The sequence below is a fragment of the Ranitomeya variabilis genome, chromosome 3 (assembly GCF_051348905.1).
Source record: "Ranitomeya variabilis isolate aRanVar5 chromosome 3, aRanVar5.hap1, whole genome shotgun sequence".
Classification (NCBI taxonomy): domain Eukaryota; kingdom Metazoa; phylum Chordata; class Amphibia; order Anura; family Dendrobatidae; genus Ranitomeya; species Ranitomeya variabilis.
In genome coordinates, this window is record NC_135234.1 from 479,143,099 (window position 1) to 479,159,584 (window position 16,486).

The following is a 16,486-nucleotide window of genomic DNA, read 5'->3' on the forward strand; positions in this document are numbered from 1 at the left end:
TCACCGGCTGCTTCTAGTTGTTTGTGTTAGGATCAGGTATGCGGTTAGCCCAGTTTCCACCTCCCTAGAGCAGTATTTATGTTTTTGCTATCTTGCCGGAATATCAGAGATCCTCTACCACTGGGATCATAACAGTAATGCCAGGCCAAAAGAAAATGTTTATTGCATCACAGAAGCGGGATTAAAAAGAAGTTCTGAGTTTTTTTTTTGTTGCTGCAGTTTGCCTAGCTTCTTCCATCCCCTTTTTCTCTGAGTGGCTGGAACTCTGCTGCAGATATGAATGTCCAGACTCTGACTTCTAGTGTGGATCAGCTTGCTGCTAGGGTGCAAAGCATTCAGGATTTTGTTATCCATAGCCCTATGTCTGAACCAAAAATACCTATTCCTGAGCCGTTTTTTGGAGATAGATCTAAGTTCCTGAATTTTAGGAATAATTGCAAATTGTTTCTGTCTCTGAAACCTCGTTCCTCTGGTGATTCCGCTCAGCAAGTTAAGATTGTTATTTCCTTCTTGCGCGGCGACCCTCAAGATTGGGCCTTCTCTCTGGCGCCAGGAGATCCTGCATTGGTGAATGTTGATGCGTTTTTCCTGGCACTTGGTTTGCTTTATGAGGAGCCTAATCTTGAAAATCAGGCTGAAAAGATGTTGCTGGCTATCTCTCAGGGTCAGGACGAAGCTGAGGTATATTGTCAAAAATTTCGGAAATGGTCCGTGCTTACTCAATGGAATGAGTGTGCACTGGCCGCAAATTTCAGAAATGGTCTTTCTGAAGCCATTAAAGATGTGATGGTGGGGTTTCCTATCCCTACAAGTCTGAATGATTCAATGGCTCTGGCCATTCAAATTGATCGACGTTTGCAGGAGCGCAAATCTGTTAATCCTTTGGCGGTGCTGTCTGAACGGTCACCTGATTCTATGCAATGTGACAGAATTCTGACCAGAGCCGAGCGACAAAATCATAGACGTCAAAATGGGTTGTGTTTCTACTGTGGTGATTCAACACATGTTATCTCAGCATGCTCTAAACGCTTAAAAAAAATGTTAATCCTGTCGCCATTGGTACTTTTCAGCCTAAGTTTGTTTTGTCTGTGACTTTGATTTGTTCATTGTCTTCTTACTCAGTTATGGCTTTTGTGGATTCTGGTGCTGCTTTAAGTCTGATGGATTTGTCATTTGCCAAGCGCTGCGGTTTTGTCCTGGAGCCTTTGGAAAATCCTATTCCTCTTAGAGGAATTGATTCTACGCCATTGGCAGAGAATAAACCTCAGTATTGGATGCAAGTGACCATGTGCATGACTCCTGTACATCAGGAGGTGATTCGTTTTCTGGTACTGCATAAAATGCATGATGTTGTCGTTTTAGGTCTGCCATGGTTACAGGCCCATAATCCAGTTTTAGATTGGAAAGCTATGACTGTGTCTAGTTGGGGGTGTCAGGGGATTCATGGCGATTCTCCATTAGTGTCTATTGCTTCTTCTACTCCTTCTGAGATCCCTGAGTTTTTGTCAGACTTTCAGGATGTATTTAATGAGGCCAGGTCCAGTGCCCTTCCTCCTCATAGGGACTGTGATTGTGCTATAGATTTAATTCCTGGTAGTAAATTTCCTAACGGACGACTCTTTAATTTATCTGTGCCAGAGCATGCCGCGATGCGGAGTTATATAAAGGAGTCTTTGGAGAAGGGACATATTCGCCCATCCTCTTCTCCTCTTGGTGCAGGATTCTTTTTTGTGGGCAATAAAGACGGGTCTTTGAGACCTTGTATAGATTATCGTCTTCTGAATAAGATCATGGTTAAATTTCAGTATCCTTTGCCATTGTTGTCTGATTTGTTTGCTCAGATTAAGGGATCCAGTTGGTTCACCAAGATAGATCTTCGTGGTGTGTATAACCTTGTGCGCATAAAGCAGGGAGATGAATGGAAAACGGCATTTAATACGCCCGAGGGTCATTTTGAGTACCTGGTGATGCCTTTTGGATTATCTAATGCCCCTTCTGTGTTTCAGTCCTTCATGCATGACATCTTCCGGAAATATCTGGATAAATTTATGATTATTTATCTGGATGCTATTTTGGTTTTTTCTGATGATTGGGAGTCCCATGTGAACCAGGTCAGGATGGTGTTTCAGGTTCTGTGGGAGAATGCTCTATTTGTGAAGGGCTCAAAATGTATCTTTGGGGTACAGAAGGTTTCTTTTTTGGGTTTTATTTTTTCCCCTTCTACTGTGGAGATGGACCCAGTCAAGGTCCGTGCCATTCATGACTGGACTCAGCCCACGTCTGTTAAGAGCCTGCAGAAGTTCTTGGGCTTTGCTAATTTTTACCGTCGGTTTATCGCTAATTTTTCCAGCGTGGTTAAACCTTTGACGGATATGACCAAGAAGGGTTCTGATGTTGCTAATTGGTCTCCTGCGGCCATGGAGGCCTTTCGGGAGCTGAAGCGTCGGTTTACTTCAGCGCCAGTCTTGTGCCAGCCGGATGTCTCTCTTCCCTTCCAGGTTGAAGTTGATGCTTCTGAGATTGGTGCAGGGGCCGTTTTGTCGCAAAAAAGTTCTGATGGCTCCGTGATGAAGCCATGCGTTTTCTTTTCTAGAAAATTTTCGCCTGCTGAGCGGAACTATGATGTTGGTAATCGGGAGTTGTTGGCTATGAAGTGGGCATTTGAGGAGTGGCGACATTGGCTCGAGGGAGCTAGACATCGTGTGGTGGTCTTGACTGATCACAAAAATCTGATTTACCTCGAGTCTGCCAAGTGCCTGAATCCTAGACAGGCTCGTTGGTCGTTGTTTTTCTCCCGTTTTGACTTTGTGGTCTCGTACCTGCCTGGTTCGAAGAACGTGAAGGCTGATGCACTTTCTAGGAGTTTTGTGCCTGACTCTCCGAGAGTCTCGGAGCCGGCTGGTATTCTCAGAGAGGGAGTGATTTTGTCTGCCATTTCCCCAGATTTGCGACGAGTGCTGCAGAAATTTCAGGCTGATAGGCCTGATCGTTGCCCACCAGAGAGACTTTGTCCCTGACAGATGAACCAGCAGAGTTATTTCTGAGGTTCATTCTTCGGAGTTGGTGGGACATCCTGGGATTTTCGGTACCAGAGATTTGGTGGCTAGGTCCTTTTGGTGGCCTTCCTTGTCGCGGGATGTGCGTTCTTTTGTGCAGTCCTGTGGGATTTGTGCTCGGGCTAAGCCTTGCTGTTCTCGTGCCAGCGGGTTGCTTTTGCCCTTGCCTATCCTGAAGAGGCCTTGGACGCACATTTCCATGGATTTCATTTCGGATCTTCCGGTATCTCGGAAGATGTCTGTCATCTGGGTGGTGTGCGATCGTTTTTCTAAAATGGTCCATTTGGTGCCCTTGCCTAAGTTGCCTTCCTCCTCTGATTTGGTTCCTTTGTTCTTTCAGAATGTGGTTCATTTGCACGGCATCCCTGAGAATATTGTGTCTGACAGAGGATCCCAGTTTGTGTCCAGATTCTGGTGATCCTTTTGTGCTAAGATGGGTATTGATTTGTCTTTTTCGTCGGCTTTTCATCCTCAGACTAATGGCCAGACCGAGCAAACTAATCAGACGTTGGAGACTTATTTGAGATGTTTTGTTTCTGCTGATCAGGACGACTGGGTTACCTTTTTGCCACTGGCCGAGTTTGCCCTTAATAATCGGGCTAGTTCTGCCACTTTGGTTTCACCCTTTTTCTGCAACTCTGGTTTTCATCCTTGTTTCTCCTCGGGCCAGGTTGAACCTTCTGACTGTCCTGGGGTTGATTCTGTGGTGGATAGGTTGCAGCGGATTTGGAACCAGGTGGTGGACAATTTGAAATTGTCACAAGACAAGGCTCAGTGTTTTGCCAACCGCCGCCGCGGTGTGGGTCCCCGACTTCGTGTTGGGGATTTGGTTTGGTTGTCTTCTCGGCATGTTCCTTTGAAAGTCTCCTCTCCTAAGTTCAAGCCTCGCTTTATCGGTCCTTATAAGATTTTGGAAATCCTTAACCCGGTGTCTTTTCGCTTGGACCTTCCAGCGTCATTTGCTATTCATAATGTGTTCCATAGGTCCTTGTTGCGGCGGTACGTGGTGCCTATGGTTCCTGCTGTTGAGCCTCCTGCCCCGGTTTTGGTTGAGGGCGAGTTGGAGTACGTGGTGGAGAAGATTCTGGATTCTCGTATCTCTAGATGGAGACTCCAGTATTTAGTTAAGTGGAAAGGCTATGGTCAGGAGGATAATTCCCGGGTTGTCGCCTCTGATGTTCATGTGGCTGATTTGGTTCATGCCTTTCACGCTGCTCATCCTGATCGCCCTGGGGGTCTTGGTGAGGGTTCGGTGACCCCTCCTCAAGGGGGGGGTACTGTTGTGAACTGTGTTTCTGGGCTCCCTCGGTGGTCACTAACGGTATTGTGTTAGGCATGTCTTGTTGCAGGCCTGAGCTCCAGCTGTGTCGTTAAGCAGCGGGTGTTCCCTATTTAAGTCTCCTCTGGACTCAGTCTCTTGCCTGGCATCGTTGTATCCAGACCTATATGGTCTCCTCCGGATTCCTTTCAGTCTGTCTCATGCAAGAAAAGCTAAGTCCGTTTTGAATAATTTGGATCGTTTGCATTTTTCTGTGTTTTTGTCCAGCTTGCTTAATATTGGATTTTCTGGCTCGCTGGAAGCTCTAGGGGGCTGATATTCTCCCTCCGCACCGTCAGTCAGTGTGGGGGTTCTTGAATGTTCAGCGTGGATGTTTTTGTAGGGTTTTCTGCTGACCGCATAGTCCACTATCTATTTTCTGCCTATCTAGACTAGTGGGCCTCACTTTGCTGAATCTAGTTCATCTCTACGTTTGTGTTTTCCTCTTGCCTCACCGTTATTATTTTTTGGGGGCTTTCTTTATCTTTGGGGTTCAATTTCTCTGGAGGCAAGTGAGGTCTTATTTTCCCTCTAGGGGTAGTCAGTTCTCCGGCTGGCTCGAGACATCTAGAACCAACGTAGGCACGTTCACCGGCTGCTTCTAGTTGTTTGTGTTAGGATCAGGTATGCGGTTAGCCCAGTTTCCACCTCCCTAGAGCAGTATTTATGTTTTTGTTATCTTGCCGGAATATCAGAGATCCTCTACCACTGGGATCATAACAGGTCTTTTAGCACTAGGACCCCAGACATGTCGAGTACCAGTGAGCTGTTATGGCATAAGGAGTCAGGGGAAAGCATGGCAAATGTGGGTTTAATGTGTTTTGTTTATTTTTTAACCACTTGCTAGTCACCAAAAGAATCCGGCAAAAGAGTGTTGGTTGATGAACACAGTGCTGGATTCATGCAAACTGAATTTGATTTCATAGAATCATAGAATGTTAGAGTTGGAAGGGACCTCAGGGATCATCATGTCCAACCCCCTGCTCTCTGCAGATAAGTTGATGATCAAAGCAACTGTTTTGAAACAAAACTTACCCGCACTACTAGTGTAGCTCTGTGCTTCTTGCTGTACATTGTAGGTGTAAAACCAACAGTAATCAAGGTCCCTGCAGTTCCGAAGGGTAGCAGTTCTCCAGATTGTGGCGATACACAAAACTCCACATCACTTCCTTGTATAAAACACGCACTGAATGGCTCTGGATACCTTGTGAAAGTGAGAAAACATATTCAGCTGTAATAAGATTCTACTTTACAGCAAATTAACGTTTACAAAGTTATGAAGACACTTCATATTGAATAGAAAATGAAAAACAATCAGATTTTGTAGACGCGATGTTAACAATACATAATGATAGGAACATTTTTCTCTGAAACACGTCTGTCTACAGCACTGATTAAAAGAATAGAAATGTCAGCAGCAAACTCCAGTTCAATCCGTCACTATGGTTTGGCCTCAAATGCCATTACACCTGTGTCACGCAGCATTGTGTGCCCTGGGAAATAAGGAAAGGTCGTACACCTTAAACGGTCAGTGTTAGAAAGACGGATAGAAGTGGTTTTGTCTTGTTATGTATGTCCCGCACAATTTATTACAACTCTTATTTTTAACCGATTCTTTAAAACTGACACATTTTGCTTAAAATGATATGTGCTATACCATACAAACACAATCTAATATTTTACAGCATTCTATATGTTCTGGAATAGCCAAATAGTTAATGCAAATCTCCAGTTCAGAGAGATAATTTCTGTTTCCTTGTTTCAGAAAAATATAACAGTAAATGAGAAAAGGCAGGTGCAATGACAATGCAGCAATAACGGATTGCAGCTCAGGACTAATCAGACAAATCACCATTCTTCCAGGAATATCATTTTATTCTTATATGGTATGATGCACATTCAGTTTTGCCCTGTAGGCTGTCAGAGTCGACAGATCTATGCTTTGTCATTTTTCTAGCCACCCTACCTTTATAAGGATTTGCACCAGAATCCAGACTAACCAGTGCACATAAAAGTGTAATTGAGTATTAGCTGATTGAACACCAAAAGACTTATGTTTCTACATAGCTGTGAAGCCCTTCCCACACAGTGCTCGCTTGTACAAAGGTCTAAGGGGTAACGTTTCTCCTTATAGAGAGTGACATACCAGCTCTGGCTTGTCAAGGTAAGGAGGCTTATTCGCCCTGCAATGCTTCCCTGGGAAATGTAATATGCAAATTGCCTCTTCAGAGAAAAAGAGGACTTAAACTCTATAGCGCCACCTGTTGGAAGTAGTGATCCTACAAGTCACAATCAACCCTTTAACGAGTTGTGCAATATGACTTAGGATAAAAGCCAAATACTGATAGCAGCTATCGGATCACAGCTATGTACACCAATACCTGCTGCAGCGCAGGCATGGCAGGCGCCATTTTCAATTTTTTAAGTTATACACCTCAGGAAAAGCTTGATCACATGTAGTAACTACACAGTAAACATGTGATTATGCTGCAGTGCAGATGCCACGGCAACAGCCTGCGGAAGGGTTTTTTTTTCACTATGTGCAGGTATTCATTATGCAAACTAGGGAGCAGGTCAGTGATGGATCAGTGACCAGTCAGCAGTCTGCATTATGAATAGCTAATAAGAGCACCACACAAAGATCTCCCCTCCAGGCCTGCCCCAGGGCACGGGCATATCATTACCTCAAAACTTAAAATAAAGATAAAAAAAACAACCACAAGACAGATTTTATAAACCAAGGCATCATTTTAATCAGTATAAGGGCGCTGACCTGACATTGTAGGTTACTGTGCACAATCCTGCCGACAGGTTCCCTTTAAGAAGTATAAGGTACCATAACAAAAGTATGGAATGCGGTAGTTATGCTATTGAAGGCCAACATTGGTCGTGTTGCATTTTTACATTAGAATTACAAACCACGAAGAATGGAATGAGGATTGATTTTGATAACTAAACAACCATTCCGTATAACAGGATTTCTTCCTCCATGTAATTGCTTCTTTTGACCTCAAATAACTTTTCACTGCTAAGCACGAGAATCCAGACGCAATGAAAACTAAATAAGTACAGTCATATTTAATGTTCTAATCAAAATCTAATCCTCCCTTTCAACTAAAATGAAACTCACACAAATAACCTGCTCCTACACTGACCTAACCTCAGCAAATCTTGGGCAATTAGAAAAATAATTTCAACTGTAAATCACTACTAAAATAATTATATTCTGCATTACAAGTCCAGTAAACAATTAATTACAACCGGATCATTAAAAGTTAGAAAAACAAATAATGAGTTTACAGTTTACAGTTACAAAGCTGGAATATCATTATGTTGTCCTACAAAAAAGGGCATGTAACAAAAAATAGTTATCTCAGACTTAACAAAAATGTGTTCTACTAACAGCCAAAGTGGAGCTGTTATAATAAGGAGGGTGAGGTTTTTTTTTTTTTCATTATTTAAGAAAACTCTAAATAATAACAGATAGGGTGTTAGGGGTCAAGTTTCCCCCTCTGCACAGGGGGAATCTCAGGCCATCTCCGCTGCGGTCTCCCCTTCTTCTCCTGCCGCAGTGGAGCCTGCTCAGCAGAGACATCGGTCCCAGCGTCTCGCTCAGGCTGACTCTGTACAAAGAGTTACTGCTGCTTTTCCTGCTTCTGCCATTGAAGCCAGTGTTGGGCAGCGGCGAACAGATGCTTCTGGGACTAAGTCCTGCTTTTCCCGTTCTGAGCATGCCCAGGGTAAGATCTCTCAGTGGAGATCGAGGGTCACATGTTCAGATACTGCAGTCTAATCTATTGGTCCTTCTAGGAAGGTCCTGTAGGTGCGCAGGCTCTATAGCAGCCTCTCATTGGTCTTCCTAGGAAGGTCCTGTACGTGCTGCAACTATTTAAGGCTCGCATGGCCGCACGGCCATGCGCTAGTGTCTTTCTAAAGTTATGTGCTTTGCGCCAGTGTGGTCATGTGAGTGTGTGTTCAGGGACCCGGCTGAAATTCGCCCCTAGAATGCTGGCACCTCCGGCGAGGAGATTGTGTGTGTATGTATTCAGGGACCTAGCCGAAATAAGCCCTTAGAATGCTGGCACCTCCGGCGAGGAGTGTTGTGTGCATGCATGACCACTGACTGCTCTCATTTGGGTAGTTAGCCTGTGCCTCTGTGAAGTCAAACAGGACACAGAGCTTTGCTTTCTCGGCTACTCTGTGAAACTAACAGAGCTAGTTCATACCTCCATATAGTGCCGCCGTTTACTAGCAGCAGGTTCTCCTGCACGGTGGACCCCGGGCTGCGAACGCATCTACTTCAATAAAACATTTATATTTACTCGGTGCGTTCCGCTAGCCCTAACATAGGGTTTGTGCACACAGGATTTTTTCAGCCGTGTTTTGGAGCAGGACCACTATCAAAAACCCTTAAATTAAAAACGGTTGAAATAAGCTATTTATTTCTAGAACCACTTACTGCCTATTTGTTCATTTTTGTCAGCATTTTTCTTCTTCATGTTTTTCATGATGGAAATTAGACTTTGACCAATTAAAAGGCAGCAAAAAATGCCTCCAGAAACACCTAAGAACATCAAATCCACTTCATGAAAAGAAAAAATCGTTAAAAACTCACCAAAGTAGTATTTATTTTCCGAAGCAATGTCTACTTGAGAACTCTTTATTTTTGACCACCTCAAAAAACATGTTTTTCTCATGCTACATAAGCGATTCACAATGAATCTGATCTGTGTTGTAGAGTTTAGAGGTTCACTCTCACGAGGGTATAAACAATCAGTATATAATCTAGCTATGAGGATCCTATCTAAATAACAATAAAATATAACCTTTATTGATTACCATTAAAATTGATTCTGGACCATCCACATGAGTGACCCAAATAACCAATACATAAAGTGCATGTGCTTAACAGTGCTTGATAAAAAATGGTTTGGTCTCACCAAATCTTGTTGTCCCATATCGAATCCATCATGAACAGGAGCAAAAATATGTACCGATTTATGTTTGATAACGGGGAAGGAGGATGTCTATTCTTCCCTGTCGTGCCCCTGCGCTGCTCCCGTCCTGACAAGTACAGTCCCCAGGTATATGCAACTTGGGGTAGCCACAAACACTCAAAAAGTATGTGTATATTCCCTACGCGATTCCTCCCCAATAAGGGGGATTCCTCAGGGGAATCTCATGATAAATGTCAAAGAGTAGGGTCTCTACAAATAATTTTTTAAAAGATATATAAACGGGAGGCCTGCAGTAACAGATATTCTCCTATCTAGGCGTGACGGTTTTCATCACCAGCCCTATTGTAAATGTGGCATCCCATGGAAAGTAATTAACAGGATTTGAGGAAGGCATTTGCTGCATGCAATTTCAAGAACATTAGTAAACTTGAGCCCCTTGCCGATGAGGAATGGATTTAGATTCCAAAGGACTGTTGCAGAAGCGACAGCCAAGGACACTTATGAAGGGGTTGAATAATTCCATGACTGCAACAGTCATTAAAAGTGGAATTTTGTGTTAAATTTGGAAAAACCACATGTGTACTTGTGTTCAGATACTTAAAGTGCTCTTGTTTTATTATTTTAGTTTACTGTAAAGAATTAGAAAATTTGTACATTTTGGTAAGAAATCTAGTCTACGATGGTGGCTAAATAATGTTGATTTTAGCTGTGTGTGTACAATATTAGCATTATACACAAGACAGGAACATGTTTTATGGAGATTTATCAAAATTATTGCACAGAAAAAGTGTGTCAGTTGCCCATAGTAACCAAACAGCTGTAATGCAACATTACCACTGGCATTAAAGAAAAATAAATGAGATACCTTGTCTGACTAGTTAGTCGAAAGCCAACGGCTGATTCTTTATTTAGTCCAATTGCTTCAATCTGAATGACATCGTCCACATTTGGTTCAGTGGCAATAAACTGAATAGGAAATTTCCATATTCCACCAGTTACACATTGCACAACTAGTAGAGCAGAATACCTAAAAAAAGGAAATAAAATACAATACAATAATGATAACTGCAAATTGATGCAAATGGCGGAACAGTGATGAGAACAACTATTGTGACTATGTGTGAACTGCATTTTATCTAAAAATTATCCTTGTATTCAAGTTATATTTAAGTGTGTGTGTAGAGCGGATTGAAAAAGTTCATTTTGTAGTCAGCGGTGACTGTAACTGCTCCCTGCACCATCCCAATCAATGGAAACAAGCAGACGCAGGGAGACTAAAACTTACTTTCCTCCCTGTAGCCATTGCTCCATTAAGCTGGCTACAAAGGGTTTAAAAGCTTTTTACTTGCAGATTACCTGTATGTCTGCAACTAAGGCATTTCTGGATGTGACAGGTTCACTTTCAGATCTAATATATCATGTAGACGTGCCAAAGATGATATATGTGATGGCGCCCTGTAAAGCCTTTTGGGTACCCAAATTATTTGCCACTTTTAAGAGCTCTCCAAGACAATGCAAAGAATGAAATAGGTGAAAGCAATGAGTCTACGCTGCAAGTTGTGTCTCAGATAGTAATAATAGCAACCAATAAACCCATGTATTTCTGCATTACACACCAATGTTGTGAAAAGTTAATTTAATGTCACAAATAAGTCGTCACATCAACTAAATGTGCGTGTCTCTCTATTGCTGTAAATTATTGTTAATAAAAATGACCTTTAAAAAGCTCCATGTTCTCTGCCTCCTAATCAAGCAGAACTTCAAGCATGTAACACTTTACCTCATTGACTTGTTGGGTGCAAAAATAATGTTGAAAATTAATGTGACAATCCCAGATGGCGAATCACGTTCCTTTCTCACTAGTTCAATTCCCACAGATGGTTCCAGCTGGGATTTTAATTCTTCAGATTCATACCTAATTTCATATAAAAATTCTTCTGTGGTACTGAAACCTGATATTAGAAAACAAATAAATGAATGGCTTTGCTAATGGCATCACAACCCTAAGTGAAATATGGTTTTATTTTAATTGTACATTACATTTCAGTACTGCAAACCTTAGCTTTAGCTTGGTTATATTTTTAATAGAGCTTTTTTTGTATATGAGTATAGTCACAAATTTCTACAATGCAGAATAATACACAGTTCAAATATGAATTATTTTATTGACAAATTGTTAACCACATGCCTCTGTAGCCATTTATTGTGTTTTTTTGCATTTTTACCTAACCTTGTTCCAAGAACCGTAACTTTTTTATTGTTCAATCAACATAGCCATATGAAGGCTTGTTCTTTGCAAGAAAAGTTGCCGTTTCGAATTATGCTATAAATTTTATCATACAATGTACTGGAATACTAGGGAAAAAATTGAAGTGGGATGGAATTGTGAAAAAATGCCACTCTGCAATTTTTTGGGGGATGGGGATTACAGCTTTCATTCTATGGTAATAGTGAATTAACAACATGATTATTTAGGTCACTATGATCACAGCAATACCAAGTAGACACATATTATACACATATCGTATATACTCGACTAAAAGTCGACCCAAGTATAAGCCAAGGCACCTAATTTTGCCACGAAAAACTGGGAAAACTTATTGACTCGAGTATAAGCTGGGGATGCATTGTCCCCTCATCCCTATCCTGGTATGCATGGCTTCCATTCCCTGTCCTTGTATGCATGGCTCCCCATCCCTGTCCTTGTATGCATGGCTCCCCATCCCTGTCCTTGTATGCATGGCTCTCCATCCCTGTCCTTGTATGTATGGCTCCCCATCCCTTTCCTTGTATGTATGGCTGCCCCTCCCTGTCCTTGTATGCATATCTCCTTATCCCCTATCCTTGCACGCATGGTTCCTATAAAAAAATCCTACTTACCTTACCTGCAAGTCCTCCCTGCATCTTGTTCCAGCGCCAACAACTCTTCTGGCCTAGTGATCACGTGTTCCTGCTTATTAAAGTAATGAATATTCACTCCATGCCTATGGGAGTGGAGGGGGGTGAATATTTATTACCTTAATAAGCGGGGGACACGAGATCGCTTGGCCGGAAGACTGGCACTGGAACGAGATACAGTGAGGACGCGCTGGGAAGGTAAGTAGGATGTGTGCTGGAAGCCGGCGGCTGCAGCTGTAACTGTGCGCTATAAGAGAAATTAATATTTACTGCCAGTGCAGTGAATATTAATTTCTCTGTAGCAGCGGGAACAGTTACAGCCGCAGCCGCCGGCTCCTGCCTCTGTGACCTGCTGCTCTGCCTCTCCCCCTCCCCCACAGTCTTTCTGGGACAATGACTCATGTATTGTATTGTATTTAACAACTTACAGATTTTTTAAGTAAATGTATTTGTAAAGGTGCTATTGAAATGAAATTCTCGCTAGATGTTTGTAACAACCCATACAATCCACACAGGCAAACAAATCAAACCACAGATGTCCATAAATTAATTATGATACATGACACAGGAAAAAAGGATTGAACACATGAAGAAAGAGATATTCAAAAAGCTATGGAAAGTCATGATACCAGTTGGAATCTATCAGTAATTAGAAAGCAATCCTGCCACTTAGTGAAAAATAATATCTGCTCGTTCAACTTATGACCTATAAAAGCCACACAAGAAACATCTCTTGATGGGTAAAACCAGTAAGCTGCCTCAATACCTTTGTAACCTTATTGTTGAGAAACATACTGATGACATTGACAGAAACATTTCTAAACTACTGAAGGTTCCAGTGAGCACTGTTGGGTGTATAATCCGGTAGTGAAAAGAACATAATTTCACCATAAACTGGCCATGACCAGGTGCTCCCTGCAAGACTTCAGACAGACAAGTATAAAGAATTATCAGAAGAATTGTCCAAAAGCCAAGGACCACCTGTGGGGAGCTACAGAAAGACCTGGAATAAGTAAGTACAATTGTTTCAAAGTTACATAGTTACATAGTTATTAAGGTTGAAGGAAGACTTTAAGTCCATCTAGTTCAACCCATAGCCTAACCTAACATGCCCTAACATGTTGATCCAGAGGAAGGCAAAAAAAAACCCATGTGGAAAAGAGTAAACTCCACATTGGGGAAAAAAATTCCTTCCCGACTCCACATACGGCAATCAGACTAGTTCCCTGGATCAACGCCCTATCAAGTAATCTAGTGTATATATCCTGTAACATTATACTTTTCTAGAAAGGTATCCAGTCCCCTCTTAAATTTAAGTAATGAATCACTCATTACAACATCATACGGCAGAGAGTTCCATAGTCTCACTGCTCTTACAGTAAAGAATCCGCGTCTGTCATTATGCTTAAACCTTCTTTCCTCCAGACGTAGAGGATGCCCCCTTGTCCCTGTCTCAGGTCTATGATTAAAAAGATCATCCGAAAGGTCTTTGTACTGTCCCTTCATATATTTATACATTAAAATAAGATCACCCCTTAGTCTTGGTTTTTCCAAACTAAATAGCCCCAAGTGTAATAACCTTTCTTGGTATTGCAGACCCCCCAGTCCTCTAATAACCTTAGTCGCTCTTCTCTGCACCCGCTCTAGTTCAGCTATGTCTTTCTTATACACTGGAAACCAGAACTGTACACAGTATTCTAAGTGTGGTCGAACTAGTGACTTGCATAGAGGTAAAATTATGTTCTCCTCATGAGCATCTATGCCTCTTTTAATACATCCCATTATTTTCTTTGCCTTTATAGCAGCTGCCTGACACTGGTCACTGAATATGAGTTTGTCATCCACCCACACACCCAGGTCTTTTTCTTTGACAGTTTTGCCGTGATCAATTTGCAGTGATCAATTAGTAATGCACTCATCCTCCATGGTCTATATACACACTCACAAGCATGTTGAAGCGCATTTAAAGTTTCCTCATTAACATTTAGACAAGCCTGTGAAATACTGGGAGAGTATAGTCTGATCAGATGAAACCAAAATTAAACTGTTAGGAAGCCATTCAACACATTATGGTGTGGGGCTGTTTTTCAGCATATGGCACTGGCAAACATCATAAAATTGAAGGAAGAATGAATTAACAAATTTATGGAGACATTCTAGCAAAAATCTGCCATCCACCAGGATGATGAAGATGAAACAAGGGTGAACATTTTAGCAAGACAATGATCCAAAACACACAGCAAAGGAAACTCTAGATTGGCTTTAAAGAATGAAAATAATGCTGCCAGAATGGCCCAGCCAGTCACCAGACCAAAGTCCTATAGAAAATTTATGGAAGAACTAAATCTTGTTGAGGAGCCCATGGAACCTTCAAGCTGTTGAAGAATAGGCTAAAGTCACATCTGAGCAATGCATGCATCTAGTTTCTCTATACAGGAGGCATCTTGAAGTGGTCATCATCACAACAAAGGCTTTTGTACGAAATATTAAATACATTTCAGTAAGTGTGCTCAAAACTTTTTTCCTGTCATTTCTAATTAATAACTTAATTTATGGACATCTATAGTTTGATTTATTTGCCTGAGCAGATTTGATGTGTTGTTACCGACATTTGGGGAGAATTTCATGTCAATGGCACCTTTAGAAATACATTTAACTAAACAATTGCTGACACCTTCAATACTTATTTCACTAGTTGTATATAAATATATATACAGTTAGGTCCATATATATTTGGACAGAGACAACATTTTTCTAATTTTGGTTATAGACATTACCACAATGAATTTTAAACAAAACAATTCAGATGCAGTTGAAGTTCAGACTTTCAGCCTTCATTTGAGGGTATCCACATTAAACTTGAATGAAGGGTTTAGGAGTTTCAGCTCCTTAACATGTGCCACCCTGTTTTTAAAGGGACCAAAAGTAATTGGACAGATTCAATAATTTTAAATAAAATGTTCATTTTTAGTACTTGGTTGAAAACCTTTTGTTGGCAATGACTGCCTGAAGTCTTGAACTCATCACCAGACGCTGTGTTTCCACCTTTTTGATGCTCTGCCAGGCCTTCACTGCGGTGGTTTTCAGTTGCTGTATGTTTGTGGGTCTTTCTGTCTGAAGTTTAGTCTTTAATAAGTGAATGCATGCTCAATTGGGTTGAGATCAGGTGACTGACTTGGTAATTCAAGAATATTCCACTTCTTTGCTTTAATAAACTCCTGGGTTGCTTTGGCTTTATGTTTTGGGTTATTATCCATCTGTAGTATGAAACGACGACCAATCAGTTTTGCTGCATTTGGCTGGATCTGAGCACACAGTATGTCTCTGAATACCTCAGAATTCATTCGGCTGCATCCCCATCCTGTCATGTGCTGTTTCATCCTGCGCCCCATCCTATTATGTGCTGCTCCATCCTGCGTCCCCATCCTGTCATGTGCTCCCATCCTGCGCCCCATCCTGTCATATGCTGCTCCATCCTGCACCCCCATCCTGTCATGTGTGCGCCCCCATTCTGTCATGTGCTGCTCCCATCCTGTGCCCCATTCTGTCATGTGCTGCTCCCATCCTGCGCCCCATCCTATCATGTGCTGCTCCATCCTGCGCCCCCATCCTGTCATGTGCTTCTATCCTGCGCCCCCATCCTGTCATGTGCTCCCATCCTGCACCCCCATTGTCATGTGTGCGCCCCCATTCTGCCATGTGCTGCTCCCATCCTGAACCCTCATTCTGTCATGTGCTGGTCCCATCGTGCGCAATCATTCTGTCATGTGCTGTTCCCATCCTGCGCCCCCATTCTGTCATGTGCTGCTCCCATCCTGTGCCCCCATTCTGTTGTAATGTGCTGCACCAACTCTGCCTGTTCCTGTTTCCATTCTGCCATATGTTGCTCCCATCTTTCTCTCTCCGGCTCTACTGCCTGAGTGCGGCTGTGCTGAGTGCAACTGTGCTGAGTGTGGGCGGATGTGCAGAGTGCGGGCGGCTGTGCTGAGTGTGGGCGGCTGTGCGTGGCTGTGCTGAGTGCGGGCGGCTGTGCATGGCTGTGCTGAGTGCGGACGGCTGTGCGTGGCTGTGCTGAGTGCGGGCGGCAGTGCGTGGCTGTGCTGAGTGCGGGCGGCTGTGCTGAGTGCGGGCGGCTGTGCGTGGCTGTGCTGAGTGCGGGCGGCTGTGCGTGGCTGTGCTGAGTGCGGGCGGCTGTGTGTGGCTGTGCTGAGTGCGGGTGGCTGTGCCTGGCTGTGCTGAGTGCGGGCGGCTGTGCT

At 42.7% G+C, this 16,486-nt stretch overlaps 1 protein-coding gene across 2 annotated transcripts in view; it reads right to left on the reverse strand.

Moving 5' to 3' along the window:
* Nucleotides 1–16,486, reverse strand: part of CFAP47 (cilia and flagella associated protein 47) — an 816,247-nt gene that overhangs the window by 30,114 nt on the left and 769,647 nt on the right. For both annotated transcript variants that reach the window (XM_077296700.1, XM_077296701.1), the window contains exons 62-64: nucleotides 11,113–11,284; nucleotides 10,198–10,359; nucleotides 5,410–5,578 (exon numbers count right to left, since the gene is read on the reverse strand). In XM_077296700.1, coding sequence (XP_077152815.1) covers nucleotides 5,410–5,578; nucleotides 10,198–10,359; nucleotides 11,113–11,284 — 503 coding nt within the window. The remainder of the gene's footprint in view (nucleotides 1–5,409; nucleotides 5,579–10,197; nucleotides 10,360–11,112; nucleotides 11,285–16,486) is intronic.